Source organism: Macrosteles quadrilineatus, unplaced genomic scaffold (genome assembly GCF_028750875.1).
Source record: "Macrosteles quadrilineatus isolate MER2022 unplaced genomic scaffold, UCM_ALF_1.0 Scaffold_4__1_contigs__length_99947679, whole genome shotgun sequence".
NCBI classification, from domain to species: domain Eukaryota; kingdom Metazoa; phylum Arthropoda; class Insecta; order Hemiptera; family Cicadellidae; genus Macrosteles; species Macrosteles quadrilineatus.
Window position 1 is genome coordinate 4,603,151 of NW_026542597.1, and position 13,955 is coordinate 4,617,105.

Here is a 13,955-nt window from a genome sequence, read left to right on the forward strand (position 1 = left end):
TTATTAGATCCGATCAAATCAGATATAAGACTGTCTATATCCTATTTTGTGATAAAATTAATTAATCACATGATATATATAAGTTTTTTTGTTTGTTTGAATATTCTCTTATTGTAGTTTGGAGGTTGGCATTGCCCCATACGGGAACACAATATGCGAGAAATAAGAACACATAAATCAATTTCGACGGTATAGGACCGAGGTAGGCACTTACTTCAGTCAGCCCTGAGTAAAGAAACCCCTATAGACGATAGCTGGGTTGTCCCTGGGAGTAAATCCCATTTGCTGCACCTCACTGAATACACCATTTGAAAGTAAAATACAAAGAACATATTAATTTGAAAATATAAATAATTTATCATTTAAGACAAACACGAGATACTGTATCCTGCATATATTACTGTATCTTAAAACAAAGCAATGTGTTTGATTTTTCCATTTTAATTAAGCGTTTTCAAAAGTAAAATATAACTGTATATTTTTTTACTACAGTAAACCCTAATAAAATTGATATCATTATATGTTCATATTATATAACCATGACTGGCCGCTGTAACTTACCTGTTTTGTTTTTCTCAATGGGGGAGAGGACTTTAAAATAACAAGTTTTCATACAAGTTGTAAACATAAGTTTAAAATTGTATTATTACGGTTGGTTAAATGTTGTACAAAAACAATTTTGATACAAGTTTAAGAAAGGTTTGATACAAGTTTAAAACAATTTTAAAACCAGTCACAAAACTGTATTCAAACTGTTTTGATACAAGTTTTAAACAATTTTGATACCAGTTTTAAACAATTTTCATACAAGTTTAAAAAAATTTCAAAACCAGTCACAAATTAATATTGTTTTGATACAAGTTTGAAACAATTTTTAAACAATATTACTACAGTTTACAATTAAGTACAATTAGTCAAAAATTGTTTGACAAGCTTTCCAATCTGGGATGCCAGATCTGAGGACCTGCCTTTGATATATATAGCCCCACATCATTAACTGTAACAATTCTGACGTAACAATGAGCTCATATCACTCATTCTAATGGACCCGGAGCATTTTGCTTCTTTCGGATCTAAATAGATGTTATGATGAGATTCAAAATACAGCTGTGCAGATTTTATAATAATAAATACTTCACCAAGTCTCTTCGGTAGCTGATGTTATACTTTATATTCAGTCCAAATGCAACATTTCAATTTAGTATTTGGGGCTATAGCATGGTGGAAGGAAAATACATATGTGTTATTATTCCCGTCATTTGCTGACGTCACCCAGATTGTATTGCAAACAGAAAATCGGCTATGTATTGCCATATAAGTATATATTTGTTTTGATTTGGTTGTTATTGTTTTTTTTATAATTTTTGTAAAATGGTAAAATGGTGTTTGCAATCTTAGTTACGTAAGCACACCTGACGGGAATAGCACACCTATGTATTTTACTTCCACCATGGTGCTATAGGAATTGAAATTGTTAGGAACAACTATTAATTTATGAAGTTCAAACATTGATTGATTATATCTCCTTTCGGAGCTATAATATATTCGAAGCTATAGGACCTTCTCGAACGTGAAAACAACAAAATCAAACAGCTTCATGGTAAAAAATGCGTCGACCTAGGCCAAGCATCAACTGGCATGAACCAGGGAAGAAGAAGTATGATTAGTAAATAAAGAAAAAGAACTGCAGCTGCTTTGTTACCCCTCCTCTTGCTTTTTCTAAATAAATAAACATTTATGTTATTAATCGTCTGTGAAGTAAATAAATACTTTAGTTTTTGGTTATATTATTCATCATAACGTCTAGTTTTTAACTATAAGCAATTGGTGAGTAAATTAATTTTTTTTCAAAGAACTACTGTAGGCCCAGGTATTTTATTGTCGCCGGTCTGTTGTACGCTTAGGCTAACCATTAGATTATTTCTTGGTTATAAAAGGTCTGAAGCTCAACTCTTTAATCGTGGGGAATGGGGACTATTTGGTTGAATTAAATATGCCTATTTTCCATGTTTTTTCTCCATCTCAAGAGTATTAAACCAACTTGATGTAGCTTAAAGCTCGGTAGGTGTATGGCCTATATTATGTTGTTGTCTTATAGCCTATGTGTGTTGCCTAGCCTATAGGCCCTATTGGACATGGACATGATTAAACATTAACTTAGTTAAGCTATGTGTGGAAAACAGAATGGTAACTATAGGCTAAATGGTAGGCCTTTGCCTGTTTCTCGAGGCTGCAAAGATCCCTATTAACATGTTGATTGCTAAAAACCTTTGCACAGGCCCTCCTAAACTGAGACGAGTCCCTGGCGGAGCCCTGGCGCGCTACTGAATCAGCAGTCGCTATTGGCATAAAAATATCCCAGTTAGACGAATCACAAAAGAGCAGTGGTTATTGTTCTGTGTTACCCTGAAAGTGGACGTAGTTCACTGAAACACCCAAAGGTAGCAGCACTGTCTGGATCAACAACCAGAGTCTTTGTAATAATGGCTCGAATAGAGAAAATGCCCAAAAACAGGACAAAAGCATTGCCATGATTGGATTTTACGGGAACGTTTAGTAGGCTACCAACCTACACCTAAATAAAGCTCGTAGGCTATTCTAAGGTACAGCCTGGCAACAATCACATTGTCGCCGGCCAAGTGCTGGGCTCAGACCAGGGTTGCCACCCGTCCGGATTCTGCCGGGACATTCCCGATTTTGGTTCCTTATGTCCGTATTTAAGCCTATTTTAATCCGGGAGGGAGGAGGACAATGTCCCAATTTTTTTTTCTGACCTAAGGTGGCAACCCTGACGGACGCAATATTTGGCAGGCGAGCACACTACTGATATAGTAGCCTAGGCCGTGAGCAATGCCAGTGCCGCGCTACTGCTATAGCAGAAGGCCGCAGTCAACGAGTTAACCAGCCTGTCATACAGGGCTGTCTTAAAGTCATTCAGGTCCAGGGCACGCACATGAACCCGCAAGGAATTAAACAGCTTTATCGCAGACCGAGGATAACTCTTCAGTGAGCAGGCGAGGCGAAATCTCGGCAAATCAATGTCACAGGCGCGGCGGGTATGGTGGCTATGTAAGTTGTCTTTGTCTATAACTACAAAATGGTAGCCTAGATATTTATTTTCAGTAGGGTCAAGATGTTGAGGACATACTGGCTGTAAACTGTCAACACGCCTGACTCCAGGAAGATGGGATGACAGTGTGCTTTGTAGTCAGAAAATGTTATTTATTTCCTCTCAACGGTTACACCATTTTACAGCAAATACATGATATGTTATATGATGTTATGATATGTTATATTATCCTCAACACCTTCTTCTGTAGGCCTATATAGTATTATTGCCTGCGTCACTGGTGTGTGGCCCCACACAACCAGGTCAAATGCGATGAGACTGTGAAACAGAGTGTAATACACTGCTAGCAAATACGGTCTGGTAATGGTAACCAAAGTTTACCCCAACAATAATTTAATTTATTTTGTTTTTCAGTTTAAGATGAAAAGAGGCACTGTAATTCTAGAGCCATGGTCTACAAAAGAAAAGCTCTGTTTAGCTTCTGCTGTATTACGGAGTGGAGACCAGAATTGGTATGTATCAATAATTCCCTCTTGCTTTTTCCTTTTAACTTATTGTAAGTCCACTGACTTATGTAATGCACTCAAATGTTAGCAGCACATTGCATTTAAATAATACTAGGCCTCTAGTGGATTGATCCAAAAGTAAGTTGGGTAACCATAACCTAAGTTTAGTTGATAGTTACAAAAATCTAGCAGCCACACATCCTTTGGCCTAGGTCTGATTAATTAAAATAAGACTGTCAATTCTAAGTATTTATGGTAATTTCTTGGTGGTACATTTAGAGTGATAGACTACAAATATCAGAGATAGCGACATCATGAGTTTGCATCCTGGTGCCACCAATAAGAAAAAGTCTTAGCATGTTTAGCCTCTGGATCACGTAATTTACTAATAAAAAGGTTAAATACCTGTAGTACTGTCAGTGATCCTGGAATTTAGGTCAGCGACCCAGGTTTCGAACCTAAAGGTTCATTTTCAAGCAGGTACCAGTTAAAAACACATAATCCTCTTCATAACTGTGGAGAGTCGTTATAACACGTAAGACACGAACACGAAAACACTAAACATTAAACAAAATTGGCCAATTATAATACTGGTACGGTAGCGTGCGTGGTGTAGCCGGCAAAAGATGAGTCATGACTCTCACTGACAGTACTACAGGTATTTAACCTTTTTATTAGAAAAAGTCTGTTATAAAAAATTGGATTATGCAAAAAAAGAGGATCTTTTTTAATGAAAACTAGATTTAAACAGGATTTTAAATGAACAGATAAATAGAGGACTATCTCAATCTCTGGTTTTGATCACGCCTAAAACTCCTAATAACCAGGTATTGCAAGTGCATGCCTTTGCTTGTTCGGATTTTAACTTATTTAATTTTCTTTGAGCTAATCTATTTTTAGGCCTACTTAGATTACCTATCTACATATTTTTACAAAGATTTAGCTCTACTAAGAAGTATATTTCTGTGATGTTATTAGTAGAGAAGTTTTTTTAAAATTTTACTCATAAACCTGGTATTTTTTTCAACATTTTAAAAGTAGGCCTACGGTATTCAAACAGTTGGAGCCACGAGGAATATAGGTTTGCACTAACCTAGTGTGTAGATGTAATATAGTTCCCTGCTAATTATGATTACAGTACATTTGAAAGTTTGTCAAAGTAGTTGTAATGTCTGGGTGTGGTACCGTAGGATGTCGGTGAGCAGAGTGTTGCGGGTGTTTGGTGAGCCAGATCGTCCCTCCGAGTGGTACTCACAGAAGCAGTGTGCGCTCCAGTACGAGGCTCTCCTCAACAATGTGGGCACGACCAAGCGCAAGAAGAGAAGTGAGAAGGGGGTGGAGACAATCGACACACCAAGCGAGAGCATCGTCAGGAAACTTCTACAAGGTGCGATTGTCGTGCATGTTGACTTTATAGGTTTGAACTGGAATATGTTTTGTTGCAAGTTGGGCTTCTTTATTTGTTTATTTATTCAAGGCAATGCAACATTTTAATATTAGGGTAGCAAAATGTATTATTTGGTAACAGAATGCATACTGGTACCTACATATAAATTACAAACACAAGTAAGGTAATATGAATAATGTTATTGAGGCAACAAATTAATAATTGATACTTACAAGTTACTTAATACTTTTCAATGAAATGGCGACCATAAAAAGTAGGTAAAGTATGAATGGAGATGAGTGTAGGATAAGTGACACGATCTTGTAGTCTTGTTAGTGACTAAGGCCGACATATTCCTTAGACATAGCTGTTAATTAATAGCCTATACAGCTAATGGCAACTAAGGACCTACAGTTTATAGTGGAAACCAAACCACATTTTTGCCTTGGTAATAACAAGAATTGGTCAAATTATCAGGATAGTCGTAGAACTTACTAGTGCGAACGTTAATCCACACCAGGGAGTATCGTAGCCACAGTGCATGTCTATAAATATCAACAATAATGGAATGACGACAGATTGATACCGGTAAATTGAATGATGCAATAATAAAAAATTAATAAACCAAAAAACAACATTGTTTACTAAGATGGTTAAACGTGCCTGCAAATTTTATCTGTGCTAGTAGCAACGAGACCTCCACTTCCACACTAGGCCTAGTTCTTAAAATGTTCTGACTTACAAAATTATTTGTAAAAGCTAAATTGTATTTTTCCCCATATTAAGCTGGAAGACAAAAAAAAATCATAAATCGTTAGGTCTGGCTTTATTTTTACTTAAACTAGGCCTATACCTGATTACTTATTAGGTACGATTGAAGAATGTCTCCAGTTATATTTGATATTTATTGGTACATGATAGTATTCTCTATCAGCAACTTAAACTTATTAATGATTGGCTGGATCAAATCTAACAGGTTAGCATTGAGTCACACTGTATATCCAGGGCCTGTACCTGTCATACGGTAAGGCCTAGATGTTTTACGATACATAGACATAGGTATTCTACTTTCCATCTTTTAGTTTGAAATAGTTGGTATCTTAATGTAAAGGAGAGTATACAGGGTGTTAAGTCCCACACGGGCTTAATATTTTCTAAACGACAAAAGATAAATCAATAAGATTTAGTACATCAACAACACGACACCCAAAAATACATCAGCACCACACCTAAAAATGGACTTTCTTAAAGGAGCTAGGCCTATCAATTTTCAATTTCAATCATTTTTTTTTAAGGAACTATAAGTTTTCTGTCATATCATGGGGACTTCCAGCAAGGAGTCAGAATGAAATCTTATGAGCATAGGTTGATTTGTACATGGAATGAAAAATACAAAAATTAGCAAAATACAATGCCACAAATTAAATTTGAACTCAAACGGACAACCGAGTCCAAAATAACAGCCATTTAAAGAGTTCTTGTTTCTGTCATTTTGAATCTTTGAATGGCTGCCATTTTTTACTCAGATGTTCTTTTGAGCGCAAATTCGTGGCATTGTAATCTAGGCTACTAATAACAAATACCTTTAAATTGATGTGCATATCGAAATATGCTTACGTTACGTTTAAGATTTTCTTCAGATTCCTAGTGGCTGCCCCCCTGAGGAGGTCTCGTGTATAAGCATAGCAAATTCAATGAATCTTTGAACCACTGTCATTTTTGACTTCATCCCCATGATATAACAGAAAATTGATTGCTCCTTAAAAAAGTCCATTTTTAGGTGTGGTGTTGATGTACCGAATCTTATTGATTTATCTGTTGTCGTTAAGAAAATATTAAGCCTGTGCAGGACGTTATATACACCCTGTATTTAAATTTAGTTCCTATTAATTGAAAAAAAAAATAATGTCTTTTCACAGAACGGCAAGAAGAAGTGAACAGACTGATCGAAGAAGACAGAAAGGCCTATTTGCGTCTCTTGAAAGAAATAGAAGACATTGAAAGTGGAAAAGCTGATGACAGACTTGATGAGTTTGAGCTGGAAATTGAAGAGTAGGTTTTTTGTTAGATAAGTTACTTTTTCAAAAATAGGCTAGCTTTTACATGTTGACCAAGATTAAATTCATAAAGCTGATGTACCGGTACACATTTTTGGTCAAAAGGTTGTTCTTTGAATATTTGATTGGAGCTAATTTAGTTAGGATAAACATTTGGGGTGTGCGAGTACTCAAGTGGTTTTCCGAGTGAGTGTTTCATTTCTTGGCTCAACTCAAGCTTTTCAAGAAAACTCAAAGAGTCAAGCGATTTAATTTGTCTGCTTGAAGCATTTGTATTTGCAGGCCAAAGTATAGCAGAATCAAAGCTCGATCTTTACTCTGATAAGTTATTGTATAAATCTTATTATCAACTGACCTTAAAATACCGTATACTGAAATAAGTTGTTGAAATAGAGAATAGAAGTAGAAATTGTTTGGTTTTGTTTGGTTTTTGTTTGGTTTTGCAAGTGCAAAACTTTCCAGGAGTGAAGATGGTAACTTAGGCCTAATTAAAATAAAATGTTAATTATTGTTGACAGGCCTACTTTACATTATGCCATTTTGTAGATGTGCATATAATACTTTAATATGTTATCAAATTTCGAAATTTGTTTAAAGTTATTATTTTTGACAATTTGTACAGAGAGAAGGAAAAGGAAGCTACAAGAGGATCAATCCTACGTCAACATGAAGAAAGAAGTCGTCTGGAGGGAGGACGAGTTACTCCTTATTCAGAACCTCAGGTGACATAGTTTTCAAAGTACTAAACATTAGTTAATTTCTATATACACTATACACTACGATGAAACAAGTCCCAGACACATTTTGCATGGTAGCCATATGGTTTGGAACAGATACATGCTACTTTTACATCTTGTCTAAGGTGGCCAAATCATTTCCCAAAAAACACCGAGGACAGCTATATTGGTTCCTCCCTAGGCCCCCTACACCCCGGTCTGAATGTGCCCAGGTAGCAAATAAATTATTATAGTCCTTTCCCCCTATAATACTTGTATATACTTCCATAAATTTTTAATAGCCTACACTCCTGGGACTTTTAGCGTCCCTAGAGACCATGTGTGATGAGGAAAAAAATAGAACGATCCTGGTTCCCTGGGACATTTGGTTATCCTAATCTGGGCACATTTTGTTGATAGCATATAATCTGTTGCAGGAGACTAAAGTAGCGACTTCACCACTACTGACGAGCCTCCTGCAGAGTCCCAGTAGTTATAGGGGTGGCTCTATACAACACCTCCTCAACCCTCCTCCCCCGCCTCCGTCATACTCTACTACATCAGGTAAAGAGTAAAATTTATTTTAGAATAATCTTATTAAAATGACAAATAACTTCTTAGGTAAAGAAATATTCAGGTAGTAGACAATGTGCACACCAAGTGATTAATACTTAGTTTACTGCTGCAAGAAACATAATAAAAAATATTCAATTCAATCTTGAAGGGCAATAGTGAAGTAAAGTGATTTTCCAAATGTTATTTAACACATCAAGGCCTACAGTTATAATTTTATCTTCTAAAAGAAAAAATGGGAGATTGAGTAGCCTACTGCATTTAGCATTTTTTTATTTAAAATTCTGTTGCAGATTCACCTACGCTCTCAAGACTTCTGGAGTCCCCAGCGAAACAGATTGAACCAACAGTGCTCTTCAGCTCACCTGTTAAAAAAGGTACTTGTATTCTAAGCCTTAAAATGCCATCTGAATACAAATCTGCCTTAACAAGATACTATTTCTGAGTTTTAAAGAACACACTTGGTTTTGTCAACAGTTTATCTCGTTAAAGAATGTAATCATGTAATAGGTACCTATTACAATGAAAAAATGAAAATTTTAATTGAGACACAGTAAGTCAAGGCCATTTTCTGGTACAGACATACTAGTGAAAGAGTGATTCTAAAGCTACAACTGTAAATTACAACTGAAATTGGATCCACAAAACACCAGCTGATTTTGTAAAATCAGCTGGTATCAATTTGTTACAATTCGTCTCTTGCGTTGGATCATTGTATCATATAGTTCTAGATGATACTTAGATTGATAGTGCTGTCTATTCTTAAACTCTAGGTTGAGCTTTGTAACTTCAGCTACCTTAAGGTCATGCCACACCGAGCTCGCTACCGCGGTGGACGAGAAAAATCGCTCACTACTAGAATCGTTGTCCACCCACGGAACACTATTTCGTTGAAAATTGTGGTTGCACCAAAATGTACATCGGACGACATCTTTTTATCCTCGTTCACTACTTACTACCAGTGGCCAAGATTTTAAGGGACAGTGCTGTGATCACCGAGAAAAGCTTGACCCCTCCTACCTTAAAACTCCTACACCGGTGCGATAATTTCAGTGTGGATTGGCTCGTCGTAAAACGTCTGCTCGCTAACGTCTCTCGGTGGTAGGGGCGGATGTCAGTGTTACATGACCTTTATTTGTAGTTCAGAAACATAACCAAAGAATCATTGTTCACAAAATGTAATATGCAATGCAAAGTTTAACAAATAGATAAAAGGTACAATCTTTCCACCCAAGACGATTTTTGACTTTCGACTGTTAAAGAAATCGTTTGCTGAAGACTTTTTCTACAAGAGCAAGGTTGGTCTATTATAGATACAATATGTAAGACTAATTGATCATCTAATTGAGGATAAATGTATGTTGATCTACAATCTGTTTCAGTATGTGGGTCAACTGACTTTATTGAAAAGTGATAGAATTCTCATAAAACTTGAAAAAGCATGTATCATGAAGAACTTATTTTAATGTTTTTGTAAAATAATATGTTAGAAAAAGATATTTTTTATCTGTGTGTGTGTGTGTTTTTTTTTATAAAATTAGTTTTTTTTACAAACTTGTTATTGTTTGTGAGGTAGGCAAACTTAATAGTAAAGAATACAATACGTACATACACTTCCTCAAAAAAGTTGTGTGGGCATAGCCAAGAGATCCATCTATGATCTCTTGGTGGATTTAATTTTACATTTTGTGATCTCTTTATTAAATTTCTAATTCTAAAATTTGTTAGTGAAACAACGAACAAACCAACCAAAGATTAATGTTTGGACAAGAAAGTGAAATAGGACTACATTTTTTATATGTAATTGTTTTTTTTTTTTTACATATATATAGTAACATAGCCTATTTTTATAAATAGGTTCAGTGCGTATGAATCGGGCTAGGCAATTCTGGTTTCATAATAATCTACTTACGGTTCAGGGTTGTGGTCTATTTGGCATCATACACAGTGTGATGAACATAGTGCAAAATTACCTTGTAGGTACCGTATGTTAAGTATAAAGACCAGGTCTATATAACCATTGCATGGCATAAGAATAGATAGTGCGGCAATACGGCATACTTCTACTCACCTTGTACTTACTGAAACAACTTCACTGGTTTTTTTAGCTTAGTTAAGCTTAGTTAGGTTAGGACAATTTTTTTATTAAAGATAATTAAAATCTTATTTGGAAGTCGATTTATTGGTGTGGTCGGTCCTAATACCAAAGTACCAAATACTAAATCAGGTCTAAATGTTAAGTGCTTGAACACCACTTTGACAATACAAATTTATTATTGCAAGTTTTTTTTCATCTACTTGGTTCTAGCCTTAAATGCCGTCTTAAACACTGTAGCAATGTTATATATTGAAACAGTATTGAGCTCACGTTTGCGGGACTGAAAATAAACTGGCTATCCAAGCCTCAGACCATTCCTGCAACAAAGCACCCCATTGCTGCTGCCGCAACGGCTTAAAATTTCAGTCCCACAAACATGAACATCGTAAAGTACGTCAGTAGGTTGCGACGCTCTTTTCTTGCACTGGAAAAAAAATATTAAAAGTGCAGTTGCAACCGTTTGCTGGGGATAGCTCAGCCTACAATGGCTGGGTAAAGTTCCAGGGTCTGCGATAAGGTCAGGGAAACCACTAGGCCAAAAGCCGGGTCTAACCAGTATAGGACTGGCTGATACACGGGCACTGTGAACAAGTCAAAAACAAGTCACCAAAACAAATGTGCAATAATCACCACCAGACCTAAGCCAATTCTCCACTCTCCTAGGGGGTCGTTGCTGACTACGCAACTCGGGCTTCGTCCTAACTAACCAATAGTTAAGCCCAGAGTGCCTAAAACACCGTGAGTTACACGACGACTTGCCAATAAAAACCACAACGCGAGTTATCACCAGGCGGGGTCTACTAGGCCACTATACTGTCCGCGAGAGTAAAGAAGTCCCTTGAGCCAGAGCAATACGCAGCTATGTTTGGAGAGTATCGCGCACTATTTGCAGGCGCTAAGCATCTGGTCGCCTCGCCTCGATGTCTGTCTGTAAACAACTGTTGTAAACATAATTACTCATATCTTTGTTTTGGTAAGTGGATTATCATCATGTGGTCACGTAATTTGATTCATTGCAGTCTCGTGTGTTCGCGTTTTGTTTTGGACGGTCCTTGTAGCTATTGATTATGTATATAATTGAAATTGAAATGCAGCTATTGAAATATAATAGAAATAATAAGTTGTCTATTGCGATGAATGCTATTGAAACTGCTGTACTTGTGTATTACCGGTAATATGCATTCACCATAAGTATATTCATGGATTAACTAATTATTTGGGTTTAATGCTTTCAAACTCGGATTTAAAAAAGATTTTATTGTATTGTATTTTATTGGTATTGTTACATTTAACTAAACAAAAATCATAAAGTAGAAAGGTTATTAATTTGCCTTAGTAACACTAGAAAGAATTTCCTTCGATTGTATGACTATGCAAAGAAATATTATGACATAGATTTATAAAAATCATACAGATATTAAATACAAAAATTAAGCCTTAAAACTAGCAGAGCAGCGTCAAGACGGCTCTACAGTGATTGTCGCGCGAAACGTTCAAGCGTAACACCTTCAAACTACGAATAGGCCGGAGCTCAGGGGACTTCTTTACTCTCGCGGACAGTACTTCAATACACAACTCTAATGCCCAAGCTAAGAATCAAACAGTTCACTCAGTAATAATACCATAATAGTACAAGTATACTATAGGCAGAGCGACTACACCTCTAATAGCTGGTCTCAATAAATACCAAGCCAAACAAGCAAAGCTAAATGTCAATTGCACTACTATTAAATTATTGAGCTACTTAGTAGCAGAGAAATAAATATTAAATACTTTCCAAACACTAGATAAATATATTATCTGATAGCCGGTACTCCGCTATCCAAGCTACCAAGACAACGTGTTGGATTACTAAACAAGCTGTTCAGGTTGAATTAAAATAATTAAATGATTAATCAATAACAACCCTACTGCTCCTACTGCTACTGCTACTATATACTATATACAACGTTATACTACTTAGCTGGGCTTCTGTTAATCGGCTAATAAAATTAGCTACTAGCCTACTGGCCACGTGCTTCCAACTACGCACGCCAAATTGTGCAGCCTAGGTTTGTCGGGCCTCACAGTTATTAGTAAAATAACTAACTCTTGTAAAACGCAAAATAATATCTACTACAGTCAATAAAATATATTATTTGCGATTTAGCGCCTGCCCAGAACCGTCAGAAATATTCTTAAATATTATTCCTGGCACCTGTAAATCCTAACTACCGTCAGGCTTTGACCAGCACGGTTACAACTCAACCAATAAAATCAGAGATGAATGTTTTAGTAATAACTATCAACTCTTAAACCAAAATGTAAGGAACGTCGTCCACTCACCAATAGTGGATCTGTTCCCAACTTACACCAACACTCGGCGCAATCACACCACCAACGTACTCCGACACCACTGTCACTCGTACACTCCTCTCTAGGTACACCACCGACGTATCCCAGTCGTCTCCACAGACAGACACCAACACTACCTCTTCCTCACTGTACGGGATCCACCACTAGAATGTCCGTCCTATACTGTCCGGTAGTTCCAGGATACCCAAGCTTATCCAAACTGATAAGCCGGGTCAAAGGGCGCTAGCCAGGTTCGTCGCCACCACTTGCTTATCTCAACAACCGGTGCGCGGCCAAATAGCGAAAATTTACCCCCCTAGGAAAAATAACTCGTTACACCGTGATACAGTCAATAGTCATAACAAGGATTCAACGTAAGCCCTACTATTTATTCTTATGGATCAGCTGAAAACAATCCTATTTCAGTTATTTTATACCTCGTTTAACCAAAGAAAACAATCTCATCATACAATTGCTCAACCCCTGGTTATATAGCAAGAAAGTACATAAATAGATAGTAGATAGAGCGTTTATCTAACATTTTGTCATGTAGTGAACAAACGATTTGATCGCGACATGAAAAAGGCGCAGCAGCATTTCATATAAAACAGTATAAAATATTTATTTATTTATATTTGCATTTATAACCATATTTATTCATGTAGGGGAGTCAATTCAGCCTACTTTTAACATGACTAGTTAACATATTGCATATTGGTTTAGTTTGTACAGAGTGTCCATAAAAAACGTTTCAGGACTTTGGGAAATGAATCCCCATACTTAAAGGAAGAAAAAGGTTTATGGGAAGGTATGTCCCAAAATGCATATTAAACCAGATATCCGCCATTTTGTTTTTTATACATACAAAAATATTATTATCTGTGAAGTTTTTTATTCGATGATTATGAAATTTGGTAAGAATGTTAACATACTTAAGACCTATAATAGAAAAAATAATAAAAAAGTAGGCCTATCCTTGACATTTTTTCATAGAATTAGCCGTTTTTGAGTTATTTAAGTTAAAAAAATTCAAACGGCCGCCATTTTGAAATTTACAATCGGAACAACTTTATTATTTTTTCTATTATAGGTCTAGTGTGTGTTAACATTTTACCAAATTTCATAATCACCGAATAAAAAACTTCACAGATAGCCCTAATAAGATTTTTGTATAAAAAACAAAATGACGGATATCTGGGTTAATGTGCATTTTC

At 36.2% G+C, this 13,955-nt stretch overlaps 1 protein-coding gene across 1 annotated transcript in view; it reads left to right on the plus strand.

Moving 5' to 3' along the window:
• Positions 1-1,703: 1,703 nt before the first annotated feature.
• LOC128992262 (bromodomain-containing protein 8-like) overlaps positions 1,704-13,955 on the plus strand; it is a 52,546-nt gene continuing 40,294 nt past the window's right edge. Inside the window, exons 1-7 of the mRNA XM_054415748.1 lie at positions 1,704-1,827; positions 3,485-3,582; positions 4,767-4,963; positions 6,883-7,015; positions 7,643-7,742; positions 8,174-8,300; positions 8,603-8,686. Of these exons, the coding sequence (XP_054271723.1) occupies positions 3,491-3,582; positions 4,767-4,963; positions 6,883-7,015; positions 7,643-7,742; positions 8,174-8,300; positions 8,603-8,686 (733 nt within the window). The 5' untranslated portion in view covers positions 1,704-1,827; positions 3,485-3,490. The remainder of the gene's footprint in view (positions 1,828-3,484; positions 3,583-4,766; positions 4,964-6,882; positions 7,016-7,642; positions 7,743-8,173; positions 8,301-8,602; positions 8,687-13,955) is intronic.